Source organism: Leguminivora glycinivorella, chromosome 1 (genome assembly GCF_023078275.1).
Source record: "Leguminivora glycinivorella isolate SPB_JAAS2020 chromosome 1, LegGlyc_1.1, whole genome shotgun sequence".
Lineage (NCBI taxonomy): Eukaryota > Metazoa > Arthropoda > Insecta > Lepidoptera > Tortricidae > Leguminivora > Leguminivora glycinivorella.
The window spans coordinates 26799217-26817531 of NC_062971.1; the positions used below are offsets into that span (position 1 = coordinate 26799217).

At 38.1% G+C, this 18315-nt stretch overlaps 2 protein-coding genes across 2 annotated transcripts; one reads left to right on the forward strand and one right to left on the reverse strand.

Moving 5' to 3' along the window:
- The first annotated feature begins 6559 nt into the window (after positions 1 to 6559).
- LOC125225632 (PIH1 domain-containing protein 1-like) lies at positions 6560 to 8741 on the forward strand. The gene is made up of 5 exons (XM_048129443.1): positions 6560 to 6745; positions 6829 to 6910; positions 7130 to 7707; positions 8170 to 8313; positions 8624 to 8741. The coding sequence occupies exons 1-5, from the start codon at positions 6677 to 6679 to the stop codon at positions 8654 to 8656; spliced, it is 906 nt and encodes a 301-aa protein (XP_047985400.1). The 5' UTR covers positions 6560 to 6676; the 3' UTR covers positions 8657 to 8741.
- Positions 8742 to 8759: 18 nt separating this feature from the next.
- Positions 8760 to 18315, reverse strand: LOC125225618 (dnaJ homolog subfamily C member 10-like). Its single transcript, XM_048129420.1, has 16 exons — positions 18101 to 18315; positions 17847 to 18006; positions 17270 to 17483; positions 16630 to 16742; positions 16363 to 16458; positions 15479 to 15676; positions 14024 to 14218; positions 13221 to 13341; positions 12771 to 12971; positions 12268 to 12377; positions 11946 to 12111; positions 11534 to 11661; positions 10822 to 10946; positions 9893 to 10027; positions 9489 to 9576; positions 8760 to 9274 (listed from the first exon to the last, which is right to left on the reverse strand). Coding segments are annotated over exons 1-16 (2310 nt in total). The 5' UTR covers positions 18103 to 18315; the 3' UTR covers positions 8760 to 9016.

An 18315-nucleotide genomic window follows, 5' to 3' on the forward strand; every position in this document is an offset into this window, starting at 1 on the left:
GTTGACAGTTTGCTCCTGTCACTGTCACTGAATTCGCTCATTGTGTTATGGAGATTAGAAATATAAGGAGCGATAGCTTTAAGTATCAGAAATGCACATATAAAAGAAAAGATAGGTGGCGCTGCAATCGCAGGTGCATAAGGGTTTGACAATCTCTTTGCCTTCTCGGTAGTGACCCCGCCTACGGAGCATGAGGTCCCGGGTTCAAATCCTGATGAGACCTTTTTTATTTTTTTCTACTAATATTTTTCTTGAATTATTTTATTTTTTTTAATGTCCAAAAATATTTTGTTTTGTTACAACTTTTCGAAATTTCATCCGCAAGACTTACAACATTACCGAAGAATCCTAAGATGGGGTAAACAATGTAAAAGGTCTTAAGTTAACATTTGTATGAATAAAACAATAAATAAATAGAAATAAAATACACAAAAAGAAAATTAATGTACAAAAAAAATTGGTTGTCTGTAAAGTCGGTTTACGGACGGTAGTTTAACGTGATAACGTCAAACATTACAGTAGTATAGACAGGGGCGGTCAAAGTATAGCAAAAGGGGCCCGATTCTGGGACTTTGTTCACGTTTTTTTGTTCTTATTTGAAAGAATGCATTAAAATAAGCATCTTTAATAAATTAAAGTTTCTTTAAAAACCTAATAATTTAGGAGTTAGAGTGGTGCAAAGTTGCAAAATTTTCCCGTAGCATTAACTAAGGCGCCAGAGACAGAAAGCGATATCGACGGAGCCCCGCTTACGTCGCGAGTTTTTTAAAGTGAATGGCTTATAATGCTTAGTTAAATAAACATCATGAATAAAATAGGACAATGTTACACAGATCTACTATTGCTTGTCACACGGAAAAGTTCAATAAGGCTGTGATGTTGGGATTTCAACAATAATATATATATATATATATATATATATATATGAAGGCTCTTTACTGCCATTATCAGCATCGCCCATGATACGTAGCACTATGGATGTTGGTTTTCAAATCAAACGAATCTTCTTTCGAATCAATATGACATGTAATTATCAAATCACGAAATAATATTACAATGATCTTCAATTGCACTCCTAGTATACTTTTTGATCACTAAATATCATTTTAATTCACAATCTGAGACGATTAAATCGGATTAAATTAACAGACGTCGGCGATCCGTCAATGCCTTGTCACGCGCGCCCTCATTGACCACTGACGTAAATCAATATGGCCGCCGGCAATGCTTTGACGTTCCACCAGAGTGAATGAATGGTAAGCAAGTTCACTCTCGTCTGTGCAAACGTCACTTTAGTTAGCAACACTAAGACTAGATGGCGCTGCGTTGGTGGCGCCGTCACGGCCGGACTGACAAACGTCCGTCCACGGGCGAATAATCACTGTAGTCACTCTGTAATCAAAAACACGAAAGCATTACAATTCATACTACGCGCTCGTCCACCCTGACGACGTGTATCAGGTTATGTTCTCTAATCTCAAACATGTAGAATCGAACAACTGCGTCCTTTCGACCATACCGTCATACGGACCGGACAACATCGTTACCTCCTTATGTCCCACAACATCATATATCACGGCCCAGACAACTGCGTCCCTTCGACCATCCTAAGCTAAGGCATGGACCGGACAACAGCGTCTCTTCGACCAAACACCAAGCAACTGAATAGCGTGGACCGGACAAGCGCTTTTTACAGACACCGTCCCCTCGACCACAATCGAATCCAAAAAAAGGTCAATGCGTCCCTCCAATCGAGCCGAAGCACATTCACTATTGCTTGGGCTCGAATCGGACAACATTACCTAAGAAAGTAGCAACACATAAGTAACAAATTATCATACCTCTGATTAATTGACTATCTGGCGTATCATTTTATTGCACCTCTATTCATAATCTTCACTCTTGAAATCATTCGTTTGCATTGAAACATTCAAAGTTTTGTTCGTAATTATCAGAACAGCAGCTAACGGTATCTGAACCTGCGGGCATTGTATCGGAACCAGCGGACAAGGTATCGTCACTGCGTATAGAAATCGTGTCACTATCATGATCACGAATATTCTCATCCCTAACATGATCTGGCGCCGTCCCGGCCTCCTCGTCACTATTCTCCTCAAGCATGTTCGTTACTATTACGTTAAACCCTATCTGGCCTTTTGGCACAAGACGCAAGTTTTCGTGAGCATACTTATATGTTCGATTAGATCCATTAAGATTTTTCAAGACGTATCTATCGTTTTCTAGAACTTCTATTATGAGAAAAGGCCCTTTAAATTTTCGGTCTAATTTGGTTTGGTTACGCTCTGAACTTTTAATGAAAACATAATCACCGTTAGAATATGGTCTCACAGTGGCTCGACCTTTATTAAATCTTTCAGTATCGGATTGTGCAGATTTTTCAATATTTTTAGAAGCTTCCGTACGGACAGAAGTCAGATCAAGACGAGTATTGGACTGAAGGCCCGTAGAAATTTTAGACAAGCCTAAAGATTGCGCACGAATACCGAACATAAGCTCTGTTGGTGTGAATTTGGTCACGGTTGACTTTGTACTATTTAGTGCTAATTGAACTTTACCAAGTTCATCGCGCCAGGTTTTATTCGGGTCATTTTCTACAATGGTAAGAAGACTTTTTAATGTTCGCATAACGCGTTCAACTTGCCCATTTGCCCTGCTGGATCCCGTTGCGATAAAATGAAGTTCTATATTGTTATCGGAACAGAACGTTTTAAATTCGACACTAGCATAAGAACGGCCCTGGTCTGCTATTACGCGTTTTGGTGCACCAAACAGATTTACAGCTTTCTCAAGGGCTACGACTGCGCTAGTAGCGTTAAGAGAAGATGTGTGTTCTAGTAACACATATTTTGTAAATCCGTCAATGATCACTGAACAATACTCCTTTTGATCGCTTTTTCCACTCAGTTTACCCGAAAAATCTATATGGACCGTGTGCCATGGCACTGAGACTTTAGGTATAGAATGAAGACGTATTGGTTGTGCTCCAGATGGACCTTTAGAAGCTTTGCAAATGATGCAGGAATCAACATACCTGCGAACACATTTGGACATCTCTGGGAACCAGTAGTGCTCGTATAGCTTATCTAAAGTTTTATCACTACCCAAATGTTGTATTTCAGAGTGAACATGATTTATAAGTGTCCATATGAGTGAACGGGGCACGATTGGGAGCCAAGAACAGACTTTATTTCGATTAATCTTACGATAAAGTATACCATTTCGAACATCGTACGTGTCCGCAACATTTTCAGGAAGTTCTTTATTGGTGTACTGTTGTATAATATTCTGAATTTCAGCATCCCGTTTTTGTTCCACTAACAGCCAACCCTCATGAAGTTCTACGAAATTTACTTCCTTTGGCCCAGACTTTGTTGGCTCGATTAAATGGTTCCGAGACAAATAGTCTGCGTGCTCCATGTTGCGACCCTCACGATACATAATGTCGAAGTCGAAGGACTGTAGGAAAGCCCACCAACGATGGACTCGAGGGGTTAGATCCGTTTTGGACTTTGACGCTTTTAGTGAGTTACAGTCTGTAAAAACCGTGAATTTACGCCCATATAGGTAGTGGCGGAAATGCTCGACCGCCCGCACTACAGCCATCGTTTTCAGCTCATATGAGTGGTATCTAGACTCAACTTCGGTTGTACGGCGACTGTAGTACGCTACAACACTAGGATGCGAAACAGATGAGCTCTGGTTGTAACGACATGTGAATTTAACTCGCGGCGTATCATTCCATCTTTATAAGACAACACTGATATGACGAATCCAGTAATAAGTTCCTCGGTCATTTCAAGTTTCGGTATGCGCTCGATCATATTCCATAACCTCATAGCAGCTGCAGCTGCTGTCTCCTTTTCACCGATATGGAAGCGTAAAATTTCGTCAAAATAATCTTGTACACATTTTGGTTTCGCAAATTTAGCTATTAGAGTTTCTTTAACCGTAATCCAGTTTAAATTATCCAGATTCATGGTAGTCAAACAATTTGCAGCTCGTCCTTTTAATGCGGTGGTAAGTGCCATGAGTAGATCGACTCCTTTCAAGGCCTTTTTAACCACAATCATTTCTGTTACCCGGCACCACCCCTCAATGTCCGCGTCTGTGTCATCAGGGTTAAACTGGATGAATTGGGGATTATTTGGACTCGCGGTTTGTGTTTCAGACTTTGTCAGAATACGTGACAATAGCGCTTCCATATTGCTGAAGAAATTCGTCGCGCTATTTCCATCACTTTCTTTTTCTTTTGCTGTGGGCGGGATATCTTCTAATCCCACTTCTGATGAAGGCTCTTTACTGCCATTATCAGCATCGCCCATGATACGTAGCACTATGGATGTTGGTTTTCAAATCAAACGAATCTTCTTTCGAATCAATATGACATGTAATTATCAAATCACGAAATAATATTACAATGATCTTCAATTGCACTCCTAGTATACTTTTTGATCACTAAATATCATTTTAATTCACAATCTGAGACGATTAAATCGGATTAAATTAACAGACGTCGGCGATCCGTCAATGCCTTGTCACGCGCGCCCTCATTGACCACTGACGTAAATCAATATGGCCGCCGGCAATGCTTTGACGTTCCACCAGAGTGAATGAATGGTAAGCAAGTTCACTCTCGTCTGTGCAAACGTCACTTTAGTTAGCAACACTAAGACTAGATGGCGCTGCGTTGGTGGCGCCGTCATATATATATATATATATATATATATACCTAGAAAGTACCCAAGACTTGAATATAATAGCATAGCCTATGAATTAAAACGATTTAGATCAGATAGTATTAAATGTGCGGCTCGTTTCTTTGTTAGAATTTTGTATGCATTCAAAAGGCGGTATTTCGTGAACATCAAAGCAGTGGGCGTTCTGTACTTGTACTATTATATATTCTGAGGTATAGATTAAACGATGAGATATTCAAATGCAAGAATTACTTATCTATATTGCCGCAATTGTATTGAACACACATGAAAATCACAATAACATTTCACTTCACTTTATAAACATTTGAGTTCACGTGTATCTTTTATGCTAGGCTAGGCGCGATGACTGCGGCCGGTGTAGGGTTGTAAATAGAAAAAAAAACCAAATGTTTTTTTTTCAGAATTGTGAAAAAAAACATGAAAAAAAACCGAGCACCTTGGTTTTTTTTCTAAATATGGTTTTTTTTCAGATGAACAAATAATACGACAATAACGGTTTTTCGTGAATTGTAACGTGTTTCAATAAAAATAACGTAAATTTTAATTCAATTAACATTCAGTATATATACAAACGTTTATTGGGGAATCTCCGATGCTGCGTGTAGCGTGGAGAGGCGGTGGTGTTGCCAACAGTAAAAAGTGATAACTACCAACTACAAATTTCGTAAATGTTACTTTTATAAGACCAGAAATTAAAGTTATTTGATTTAATTCGTTTAATAGTTAACATTAAGTCTAAAAAACCGTATAAAATTATTAACTACTTTCAAAATTTTGAGATTTCGTACTTTAGAAAAAAAACATACTCCAGAAAAAAAACTGTTTTTTTTCACGGTTTTTTTTCAAGCCAGAAAAAAAACCGTTTTTTTGCAACCCTAGGCCGGTGTGATTAATACGTTAGGTCGTTTTCACATTAAATGTATCCGATCCGATATCGGATGTCGGAAGGGTTTCAATAGAAAAAATCCAAGATGGCGCCTGTAATGTATGGGATATCGGTAAGACATCCGATATCGGATCGGATAATGTGAAAACGCACTTAGAGTCGCCGCGCCGGTCGGGCGGCCCAATGAAATAAAATGCAAAAATATTTCATGAATTTTATGATTTACTTTTATAAAATAGTCATTTACTTCTTTACCTTCCCTAGACTTTAGGCAGATAGGTATAAAATACATATACGTACTTTGTAGTGTAGTCACATAAATGCAAGCTCTGTCTACCCCGCAGGGGATATAGGCGTGATTATATGTATGTATGTTTTCACTAATATCCACCATTACCAATATTATAAAACAGAAACAAAAAAGATCACTAGTACTAATAAATTACTACGTATTACGTAATACTCAGAAAAACAGTACGAGCCGCGCGACTATACAGGCGGGCGTTTCGCGGCCCTCGCCCTCTCCTCTGCCACTTGTTACGCCGGCGGAACGGCTAGCGTGTGTCTGAAAATGGTCCATACACAAACCACCTTTCGTGCCGCGCTCTCGCTTGCTGGCCTTGGGGAACGGGACAATGACGTCATCTTTTTCGTGCATGCACCCCGTAGTAACGAGTTATTAGACGTTATCACGTCAAAAACAAACAGCAAAAATACCGCTGTCAGAATCGAACCCGTGAACATCTGCGTACGAATCCAGCGCACTACCACGGGGCTACGTCTTGACTTGCTCGGTTTGACGAAATTAGCCTGAAGAAAAGAACGTCTAATGTCATCTCACATCATTCATTCATTGAGCGAGACATGCGCTCCAACCGGAGAGATTTGTAACTGCAATTACAAGGCCTCAGCCGGTCATTTTTGCGACTCACTTCTATAGACTTTCCTCCTTATCTCTAGTCTCCCTGCATCGTGTCTTGGAAGTTGCAAAATTGTAAATTTCCTTGTTTCATTTTGTTATTTGTTTCCATAGGAACGATAGATTAACAATATGTCTAAAAATTCCATAACTTTAGATGTCGACCCTAGCATAATGGAGAACAATATGAGAATTGTAAAGGTAAAATATTAACGTCAATATTTTTTTTATACTTAAGGTAGGACTAGGAAGTAGGTAGTATCATGATTGTTAATTTATTTTAGGACAATCCTGTTGAAGAGGAGTTCAACAGACTTTTGGCTTCCGTAGACCCGGTGCCAGCGAAGATCGCCAAGCCGAGGCCAGGTACAGAGCATAATTATGATTTAAATTACCTTTTTACCAGTTTATTCAATAACTTAGATTGTATATATTTTATATTTATAAATGTATCATTTAACCCAAGCTAATGTAACGTGATTGTTTCCAATCAGAGAATAAACACAGAGGTAAAATTGTTAAAAAAAAACCTTTTAAACTAGAAAAACTCACTATCAACATATAATACTAAGACTTTGTTTTCAGGATTCTGTGTTAAAACATTTACAAAGCCAGATAACAAAAAAGTGTTTGTGAACATTTGTCTTACGGAAGCTATTCCATCTCCTAGAGATATTACAAATGACGAGCTCATGCAAATTCTCAGTTCTGAGGACCCTTCATCTTACAGGGTGCCCATGAGCATTGGCGAGGGGCGAACCGAGCCTGATAGATCTGGTGCCCCAGCTACTGTATATGATGTTGCTATAAACCCAGAGTTCTTTAAAAAGATTGAGAAAGATGATTTATTCCAGACATTTTTCCTCACTGTTGTATTTGAGGGACTTCAAGATAAGTATCAGTTTGAAATTGAAATGCAAAAATTCACTGTATTGAAGAATAGAAAATCTATAGGTACACTGCAGTCTCATAGAATACAAGTAAGAGATGTGAAAAACTGTGAGGAGACAGTGAAGCCTTTGATTGAGGAAATCAGTGAGAAACCAAGCCATAAGATAACTGAAGTGCCAGCAGTTAAGAAAGAAATAGTTTACAGACTTAGGAGAGAACCACCAACAGGGCAGATTGAGTACTTGCTAGCAGAATTCAAGATACCTTCATCAGTGAGTAAATTTTCTAGAATATCTATTAACACATTCGCTACCACACAATAAATGGCACACTATGCCAAAACCAAACCAGTTACCAGAACCAAAGTTCACAATTGCCCACCAGGCGGGTTTGTGGCGTTGAATGTGTTATTTATTTACTGGTAAATTGAAATATAATAGACATAAACACATACTTTTAGCAATTACGATTTGGCCACACAGCGTTTTGATTGCATAGCAGAATGTGCTTTCCAAATGTGGAATGCGCTTTCAAAACGCGGATGTGTGGCCGAGCTTTTAAGGGGCATGTTATGTGGGATTTCTACAACACCTATGAGATGAAAAGGGGTGGTGGATTTAAATAACTAAGGTGAAATAATAAATGTAAGTCAAAATAAACAATACTACTACTATTTTATTTTGTATACCCATAGGTCAAATTATGTTGTTTGATAGTTTAAGTATAACTTGTAGGTGGAGTTGAAGGACCTTAATCTGGAAGTGGGGGAAGATCGGCTGGTTCTGGACTCCAAGGGAATGTATGATCAAGTGGATTTCTTCCTGCCCTGCAGCGTTGACCATGATATCATTGATGCCACACTCAATAGGAATAATGATGTAAGTAAATCATTATTTATCATCATTAATTTAAAATTAAATAGGATATAAATAAAAAATATAACAAACCATAATTAAATACGCGTTACAGTAGAAAGAAGAGAAAAACTTAAACTATACTTATCTAAAAATAAAAACCTAAAAACCACCCTCTAGGCCCTGGCCACTCGGCAGGGTGCCCATCACGCAGGCAGATGATGTAAGTATATATATATAACTGACTATTTAACACTTCATTGCCACCCACCCAGCCAGTATTATGATTTTTTTATATTGACAAATTTTATATTAAGAAACATTTTATTTTCAGATGCTGTTTGTGAAAATGCCAATTATCCATTAATATAAATTTGTATGTCTTGAGAAAGGACCAGAGGAATGTTATTATTATATGAGCAAATATATCAATAAAAATTAAAAATATGTTATTTCAATAAGTTATTTATTTACAAAAATATATGTATGAGATGATCCTAAAAATAGGGTAAGTGGATTATTATCACATTTTTCCTTACAATACAACATTGCATTGGAATAATAAAAGGAGTATTAATTTAGAAACTTCTAAGCTAAAAGTAAATCGAAACATTTGCGGGTATTCCCGCCATTTTAGTAGCTTTTAAATTTTAATGTTCTTACAAAAAAGCCTTGAGATTGCATTAACGAGATTATTAAAAATTCGCTACCTATAGAACTTTACTAATTATAACTCATCATGCCTGGACTTCATATCAATGCCGGCCAGTAAGGTTTCATCATACGTCATCAAGTGTGCTTTGATGTGCTTAAGAAGCGAAGCATAGTCTTGCACGTGAATGGAGGTGACGCTGCTGAACCTCTGATGGGTGTTCCTGTTGAGGTAAAGCCGGAGGGACGGGTAGCTGGTGATGTGTTCGTGTTGGCAGACGCCTCGCTCGTTGAGGCAGTTCACTCTACCCAGATTGACTGCATTGTTGAGTAGCTGAGGGCAGAAATGACATTTATTCCCAAGAAAGCAGCATCAGACTTTTTAACTTAAAAATATTATAGGAATAAATAATTTCATCCGTAAATTTATTACTAGATTTGAAAATAAATCCATGTCACTTAGGTATTGCATCATCCCTATGATATCAGCTTCTATTTGGTTGAAGACACAATTCTAAGTCAAATTGTTAACTTAATTTGATACTTACGATGCCCGCAATTGCGAAATCTGCATACATTTCGTAGCAGCGATAGCACCGTGGGGAGTGGAAGTAGACCAACCAGGGTTTCTTGCCACTAAAAAATAAACAAAACAATTACGGTGCAATTTATATTGAAATAGTAAATGCTGTTCAACTGATAGCAGTGACCAAATAATGTTAATTCACGGAGACTACAGAGAAAAACCGACAAAAGTATGTTACACAACTTATTGTGCCAGTATAAGTGTAGTTGTACCCCCTTATTCATAAACGTACTCTAAAGTTATCAAGCCGATAAAGTTCGTTTGTCCCTTTCTATCACACCAATACGTCGGAAAGGGATAAACGAACTTTATCGGCTTGATAACTTTAAAGTACGTTTATGAAGAATGGGGTAAATCAATACAAACCTTGTTGGTTGCAGTTCCTCCGCTATGACGCGTTTGGAGAAGGAGTTCCAGTTGAGTTTCTGCACCGAATCGTCAATGTGCTCCAGCGCCCATTCCAGTATGTATGGCGCCTCATTTAGATGTTGCAAACTTACTCTGAAACCAACGAGTTGCTTTATTTTAACCTGCAATAATTAAACAGGGTGAAATAAAAAGGACCGTTCAAACTTTGCTTAGTGACTTTTGAGTTCATAATGAACAATTTTTACAATGGGACCATAGCTGAAAACGAGAAAAAAAATTTGGCTGCTCCATAGAAGTGATCATCGTGACAGTCAAAATGTATGCAACAGCCAATTTTTTTTTCGCGATTTGAGCATTGGTCCTATACTAAAAGTAGTTCATTATGAATGTCACTATGCAAAGTGTGAACGGTCCTCATTTTATTTCACCGTGTATAGTGGAGAACGCGGTTTTTAACTAGCGACAGTAGCGACATCTAGTGACAAGTAGAAGTTACTTTTTCGGGGTTTGTTCTTAGCAAGAAACGCTCTAGCTCGGTTTGGACGTCGATTACAATTGTTCGCTTGTAAAATAGTCGTGTCAAAGCCAGAGGCATTGATGCCGTTCACACTATTCGTGTAACGCCTTAAATTATAGAGATAATCCCAGGATAGCCGTATGTATAAGGTCCATTCTCGCAATAAAGAACTATTTATAAAAGAAGAATGATGTAAATAAATAAATAATTCTTAAAAGGATAGATAGGTGTTCAAAATTAAGGTAATTTGAACCAAATAAACTTTACACGGGTATTATACTTATAACACGGGTATTTTAAAGATATAAGCATAGATAGTGACATAAAGACCACGGGAAGCTACTTTGTTGTAAACTATGTAGTGATTAGGAATATTCCTCTTGTCTTATGAAGGGTTCGGTGGACTTACGAGTAGTGCTGTCCGGACGCGATGGGGTAGAGGCGCGCGGTGGGCGCGCGCACGTTGGCGCAGAAGCCGCCCGCGCCGCGCGCGCACACCAGCACTCCCACGCGCACGAAATCCAGCGGCCGCAGCTGCAGGGAGTAACGTAAGTCATCATCTGATTAAGGCCATGATCGTTCTGACCCGTACCGGGTAGTTGTATATGCCCGCCCAAGTGGGCAACCGGCACGCCGCGGGTGAGAAGTTGAGAACGACCATTTCTAAACAATTTGAAATATAGAATACAGATGCCGCTGTGATAGGCCATCACACGCCGATCGCGGCGAGTCGGAAGGACTGAGATTGCACATTATAGGGCCAGCGCATCCTACGCGAGCGTAGCCGATAACGTGGAGAAAATACGCATGTAGCAAAAAGTGCCCACTGGCAGCAACACTTAGGACCAGTTGCATCAACCAATTCGAATCACATTTTACAGACACCACATCATCGTCACGCAGCAAAGTTCTATGGAACTTCCCATACAATAAAATTTAACGAATGCTTTAACGGTGACAGACGGTTTGGTGCAACCGGCCCTTAATCTCGATGAATAATTCAGAGAGTCGCCGCCAGTACGAATTTATACGAAGTGTTGTCTTATTTAAAACTGAGGCATAAAAGAAACGTTGGCTTTAGTGTGACAAACCTTAGGCATGATAATATTTTCATACTGTACCTTATTGGCGACCAGCCGCCAAACATGCTTCAAGTCTTCGTAGCCGGGCGGCAGGTAGGCCACCAACCAAGTTTCTTCGCGGCTGGGATCTAATATCTCCAGAGCCTGCTCTTGTGTCAATTCCATATCTGAAAGCGAAAAACAATAATTATAACAAACTTACAATAATAAAAGGTCAAATTTTCCCCTGCCTATAGCCTTGCCCTAATTTAATCGAAGTTACGCTTACAATAACATTTGCACCGCTGAAGCTGATAAGATCGTTGCAAACTTATCATGTCTTGACTCTATACAACCAGCACAAAATATGCATCAGGTTACTTCGCCACGCTTGTAAACAATTTTTGAAGTAACTCATCATTATTTAAAGTAAGTTTACAAGCCTTTAGAAGTTGGTGTATGTGATCCATACCTGCGCTGTCCTTTATAAGTTGTATGAAGTCCACTACTTGGTGTTCATCTACCCGGCCGCTATACAAGTCCCTCTTGTCGCCCGTTTGTATCAAAATGAGTGGCGAGTTCGAAGACACTTCGCGGCAGTAGTGCGCGCTCTTTTCACTACACGTTATTATGCCGAACTGAAATTTATAATAATTTTTTGTTAAAAAGAAACTCAAACTCTTGTCAGTCTGTTAAACATAGGGACGAAATGAGGAACGGGAAGCGTATTTTTGACTTTACCTTTTAATTTTCTATTCTTTATAAGTTTTTGATATAGGAAATAGTGTTCTTACACTTATATCTTTTGAGTCTCGGAAATGCAGAGAGGCGCGTGTGAAGGCTTCGGCTACAGTGTCCCATGAGGCCTTGTACGGCACTACTAGCACCACCCAAGTGCCCACATCTGTAAAACGAACAATATCACATTTCAAATCAGGGTCGCGGACGCGTGGTGTTCTATAAATTAAATTACAAAATATTTGGCCAGGACCGTTATCGAACACAGACAAGACAGACAGAAGTTAGGGTTGATATTAAAGACGGACTGCAACCCAATTACAACTGTATCAGTCTTTACGATGACAAGCCATCCGCCGGTTTTTTAATAACTCAATAAATATATTGGTAATATGGAGAGCATGCGTCCACTGCAGTCCATGAGTTGCACGAAACTACACCAAGGAAAGACCTAAGGTCGGCAGATGGCGACGCCTTCTGGTAGGCACCTCAGGGCTTATTCCAACAAGGACTTAAGTTTAGTAGGGATTTCATTGGCAAGTCTTAGTACATGTGTCACCTTCATGTAAAGTCTGAATGGCTGACGGCGCCAATGAATGCAGCTGCGTAGCCAGCGGGGCCACTCTCAGGAAAGTCTTAAGGTCGGCGGACGGCGAGGCCTTCTGGTAGGCGCCTCCTGGCTTGAGCAGGGCCCACGCGGGCGTGGCATCCACTTGCAGCGATAGGCAGAGGTGCGACCACGCGTCGCAGTCGATTTCACCTGCAAGATGAGATGTTTAATAAAAAAAAATTGAGCCGAACTACGCATCAAAAATCGATGGCCAAAGTGTTCGTACCACGCAATAAAAGCAGGCCCGACCTTGCACATAACCGTCGCATATAAAACAGAATAGAAGAGACATATATGTACAGAAGAGGATGAGAACAGGCTGAGAAGGGAAGAGGAAATTTATTTATTCGAGCGCGAGTAAAACAGGAGTTTGGAAATTGTTTTTGCAGAGCTACTTACCAAAATGCAAAACTGGGAATTTCATCCTCATTTGATATAGCAACAGTTTGTCGTCATCCTTCTTGGAGAAGTACAGCACCCAGGCGTTTTGGTAGCCATTTCGAAGCTGGTTCCTTATGTCCTATAAAATATTAAGTTTTATGGCGTTATTCACTAACGTTAGTCAAATCTAACAAAGCGTTGGCAATATTAGGTTAGTCTTTGTCATTAATTTTCACAGTTCTGTTTGTTACAGTTAATATATCAGGTTTGTAAAGGGTTGCTAATAAGCTAAGGTAGAACAAGGTGTGCTATTGTACTCTTAATTTGACATTACAACATCATATTGAACCTTTTCCGCTTTGCCAGCTGAGGCGAATCGAATCGCAATAATTCGCTCTTTATACATGAATGGTGAAATTGATTTGATGCGCCGCTAATAGACGCAGATTCGTAAATCATAGTAAATGTACTTATAGAAGGCGAGTTATTGCGATTCGCCTCGACCCTTACATGATTGTAAAATAAAGTTATAAATAAATATTAAGGACATTGTCACACAAATTGACCGAGTCCCACGGTAAGCTCAAGGAGTGTGTTGTGGGTGGGTACTCTCTATTCATGACTCAGGAAGAAATAAATTTGTACTCATCACACAAATAAATGCCTTACTGGGATTCGAACCCAGGACTGCGGCTTAGCAGGCGGCACCAGCAAGGCCAGACCAAAAGAAATCTATGATCTAATGAAAGTATTATATTTTTTCTCCCGCCAAGCGCTAGTCATTAAAAAATTAAGTATTGCACACAAAGCTGTTCTCCAACCTTAAACTTCTCGGGATCCACTGGTTCAATAGTAGGCAGAGACTCAATGATTTCGCCCAGGATTTCTTTCTCCTCTGTGCTGGTAATCTCCTTCACCGTCTTTCTGTACCGGTATACCACGGTCGTGTACTCGTTGTTTGTTAGCTCGGACCTGAGGTTGTCATCTTCAATCACTGCTAATGTGACTAGTCCATTCTGGAAATACCAAATATTACATATATTTTTATTCATTGCTAACAAACTAGGTTATTTGTTCGTAAAACTGTTAACCGGTTTTTATAAGCAGATATCCCATAAAGTACTTGTGATAGTTACCAGTTTATTTATCAGGTTACAGTACTTAAAACTTTAGCTTTTACTTAAAGATTAACCGAAATAAACCTAGTTACTGGTTAGGGCAAGTCTTATTACAAAGATGTAAGGTTTACAATAAAATTAACAGATGGACAGTGAACATGTCAAGTACTTAGAGAACAACTTTTTCAAGTGCCACCATGAGCCATAGTAATCATAATATAGGTATACAATATAAATATTCTTTATTGCTCACCAATTTAAATATCTGGGCAACCGTGCTCATCCTTGACATGTGTCGCTAGTTCAAAAATAATAGTACCTACATCGAGCGAAAGAATTCTCAGCCTTAACAACACAACTATCCACACGAGTATTTCGCCACAATATCAAATAGTATTTTCTATTCGTTTTATTGTGTCGCCATCTAGTGTTTGCAATAAATAGTACTTACATCGACCGAAAGAATTCTGTCTTAACAGTACAACTACTGCACACGAGATGGCGCGCGAAGAAAAACGCATGAAAACTCGAAAATTCGCGTTTTCCGGGACCTAAGGATAAGTTAGACCGATTTTTCACCCCCAAAAACCCCCACATAACAAATTTCTGCGAAATCGTTAGAGCGGTTTCCGAGATCGTCAGTGTAAATAAATATATATATATATATATATATATATATATATATATATATATAAATAAATAAATAAATAAATATACAAGAATTGCTCGTTTAAAAGTATAAGATAAGGGCGATAAATGAAACCAGGCATATAATTCAATATTGTTATCATTAATTAAGAGGTGTTTTTGAGTTACTTTTAATTTTCACCCCATAATAATTTTTGAAAAATTTCCCAGCAGCAATGTACTGTAAACGTGGTTGCGATGACAATCAATGAAAACTGTCAACGAGCGGTTAACGCGAGTGTGTTTGCATTACGTTGCGGGCCGAATTATTTTGTATGGATAAAAAAAATATTTCAATTTTAAGTAAAAGTTATCTAATTCCATTTTTTATGTCCTATACTCACCACCGTTAAGAGGTTCGCCCGTATTAGGTTTACACCCGTATAACAAGATGACATTAAAAAAAAGGTATTATAAATATGGGAAATAATGTATATTAAAATAGTACACTAGATTAAAACAAAAACTTACCAAATGGTATGCTAGTCTGGTCAAAGCATCATGGTCTATTCTGTTTCTCCCTAATACATATACCATGGGTTTATCCAGGCCTCTCAAGTATGTTAGAGTTGGTACATAATTCGTTTTCTCTATGTATGATAGGACAAAATCTTCCAGTGCTTTAAATGTGTGAGCACCGCGGTAGTAAATATAGTTGCCTTTTTTGCCCTGAAGAAAAAAAAATTACAGTCAATGTAGGAAAAATTAAACAATAGCTATGTAATAGGCTAGTTTCCTACTAGTCAATCAGCTTCTTTTTAAGAACTGTCAAAACGATTTGCTAATATGGAATTACTATGAAATACTGAGGAGTGATGTCACGGTCAATTCATTTACTTTATATCTTTCTCTTTGACTTATTAAATAGAAATTATGTTAAAACATAACTACTGTCCATATTTTTCTTCTAATTATGTGGTGCTTTATTTCATACACTGCATAAAATATTTTTTCTACTCCCGTGTTGTTATTCGTCATTTACCGTGTCGTGCATAGATCGTTAAAACCCTACATAAAAGATGCCCGCCCCCGGCCGGCGCCCCGCGCACCCACGCATACGATATAGCTCTTACAGCATTGTTAGTAGCCTTCAGGGATATAGCGGGCCGCGGGGCGCCGGCCGGCGGCGGGCGGCGGCGCGGGGGAGTGCGAGCGACAGGGTGAGTGCAGAAACATTGCAGAGGACAAGTCAAAATACTTATAGGAAACAGTGCGAATTTCACGAAAGTTATTCTAGAAAACTTAATGCATGGTCGTAGAAAAAGTATTGTATGCAACGAAACTAGCCAATTTTCGGCTTCGCCTCATTGTTACCCACGCCACTCGTCTTTTTTGAAGTGTGTCCCAGTACTTACATCGGGATAAAATAATAGAGATGGATAGCTGCCAATTCTCATTGAGTTGTAGCAAAATGAATTGTGATATTTGCAATTCACTGCACCAACTTTCACCTGTAAATATAAGTGTTAAAATTCAGTAACCTATTAAATTAAATTCTAAAGTATGAATGCTATTGAATGTCAGCTGCCACTCAGATGCATAACTTGTAAAATAAAAAGTTTTTGTAATTGTAGAATTTGTCAGGTTATCTATTATTATTATTTAAGAAGACTATAACTTACAATTCCTTTATATACTTCTGCAAGCTTCTTCCAGTGTTCAGCTAGATTTTGACAAGGAGGGCAGAATGGAGAATAGAAGTTTATGAAGTGGAACCCATCACTTAAATAATTATCTGAAACATGTAAATAATTGTTATCATTATTATATATCTTATCTTATTATTATTTACTAGCTTGTCTAGCCCGCACTTGCATTTATCTGGATTAATTTTTGGCAGCCAGATATACATAGACACTAGACAGTTGACTTAGTTAATATCAGATACATAGCCCATTAGTGAGTACTGCCAGGTTAATATTAGTGGGCCTAGTAGTAGTTACAGGGGTGTATTTACCCTATTGCCAACGGGCCATAGCCAGAGGTGGCAGACTCTTTTTGGAGAGGCACTTCCCTTTTTTATTTTATTTAGTAAGTACTTTATGGTCACTTAATATGGTGGCAAATGCTATCGGCTAAAAAACTAATCACTCCCCAAATAAAAGAGACACGGCAATGTTTATAGTTACTCGCCAAATCATTGAAGTATGTCTCTATGAGTTATAGTTGTAATACTGTTAGTCTAATAAAGTCTGCTTGCAACTCAGTCTTCTCTACTAGTATGAAATAACTATTGAAGAAAAAAATACACAAATTACTTACAAAACTCTTTCCCAGAAACAGTATCTACAAATGGATCTTCATGGTAGAGACCATTATAGAACATAGTGTTGTACTCCTTCTGGCTCCGATAGTCATGCTGCCTGGAGTTAGGTTGATGGACCCCAAAAGTGTCATACATGCGCCGCTTCTGCGGATCTTTCAATGTTTCATATGCTTCAGTTATTTTGAGAAACTTCTCTTGAACTGAATCATCCTGTAAATTGAACATTCAACTAAGTTCTAAAAAACAACTCATTTTATTTTATAATATATACGAAGCAAAGAAAATATTCCCAGATAAATGTAAGTTTGAAAGTTTTGAAAATAATATTTTATATTACCATAAAACTTACACACAATCAATTTCCTACACTATTATATTCCTACCTACTATATTAATATCAAGCAAGAACATATTATATGTTCTTGATATTAATCTGATAAGGTATGCATTCAATAATAGCTATAATAAGGCATGAAGTATATAATAGTTTTTATTAGGTAATCAAGTATTGGACTATTCGTATTTGATACTAGATTACACTTTGGAAACTAGTAATAATTTACAAAATAATACCTGATTTTTATCGGGATGATATTTTATTGCTAATTTTTTATAAGCTTGTCGAATTTCTTGCGTAGTGGAGTGCTTTGTTATACCCAAAATCTCGTAAAAGCTTACATCGCTAAGGTTAACATTTCCGAATAGAACGAAAACGACAATAACTATTTTAAACCTGAAATAAAATATATATAAAAGTTAATTAACAGTTACAGTCAATTGTTTTTAAAACATTTAAGTCTAGACACTGAAATAAAATTTCAACTTACATGTTGCCGAAACGCCGGCAATCGATCTAAATATAATATTCTCCTTATGTCAATTTTATGTTGTATATTCTTTAAAGTACTTCCTATGCGGGTTTCTAATAAAATGACTAGTTTATCTCAGGTAGAGAAGTTATTTGACCCCATTTGGAAGAATTACAAGATAAAACATCTGTTTACTTTTTGTGTAGGCGTCTCGATTCAATATTCAATTATAC

Excerpts from the sequence above, each read along its gene's own strand:
- LOC125225618 (XM_048129420.1), bottom strand. Across the intron at positions 15,677-16,362 it reads CTCTATTATTTTATCCCGAT|GGCAAAAAAGGCAACTATAT; the intron begins GTAAGTACTGGG and ends TTTTTTCTTCAG. Across the intron at positions 12,378-12,770 it reads CATTCAGACTTTACATGAAG|ATGTGGGCACTTGGGTGGTG; the intron begins GTGACACATGTA and ends TTCGTTTTACAG.
- LOC125225632 (XM_048129443.1), top strand. The coding sequence starts at position 6,677 with ATGTCTAAAAATTCCATAACTTTAGATGTCGACCCTAGCATAATGGAG. Across the intron at positions 6,911-7,129 it reads GATCGCCAAGCCGAGGCCAG|GATTCTGTGTTAAAACATTT; the intron begins GTACAGAGCATA and ends CTTTGTTTTCAG. Across the intron at positions 8,314-8,623 it reads CACTCAATAGGAATAATGAT|ATGCTGTTTGTGAAAATGCC; the intron begins GTAAGTAAATCA and ends TTTTATTTTCAG.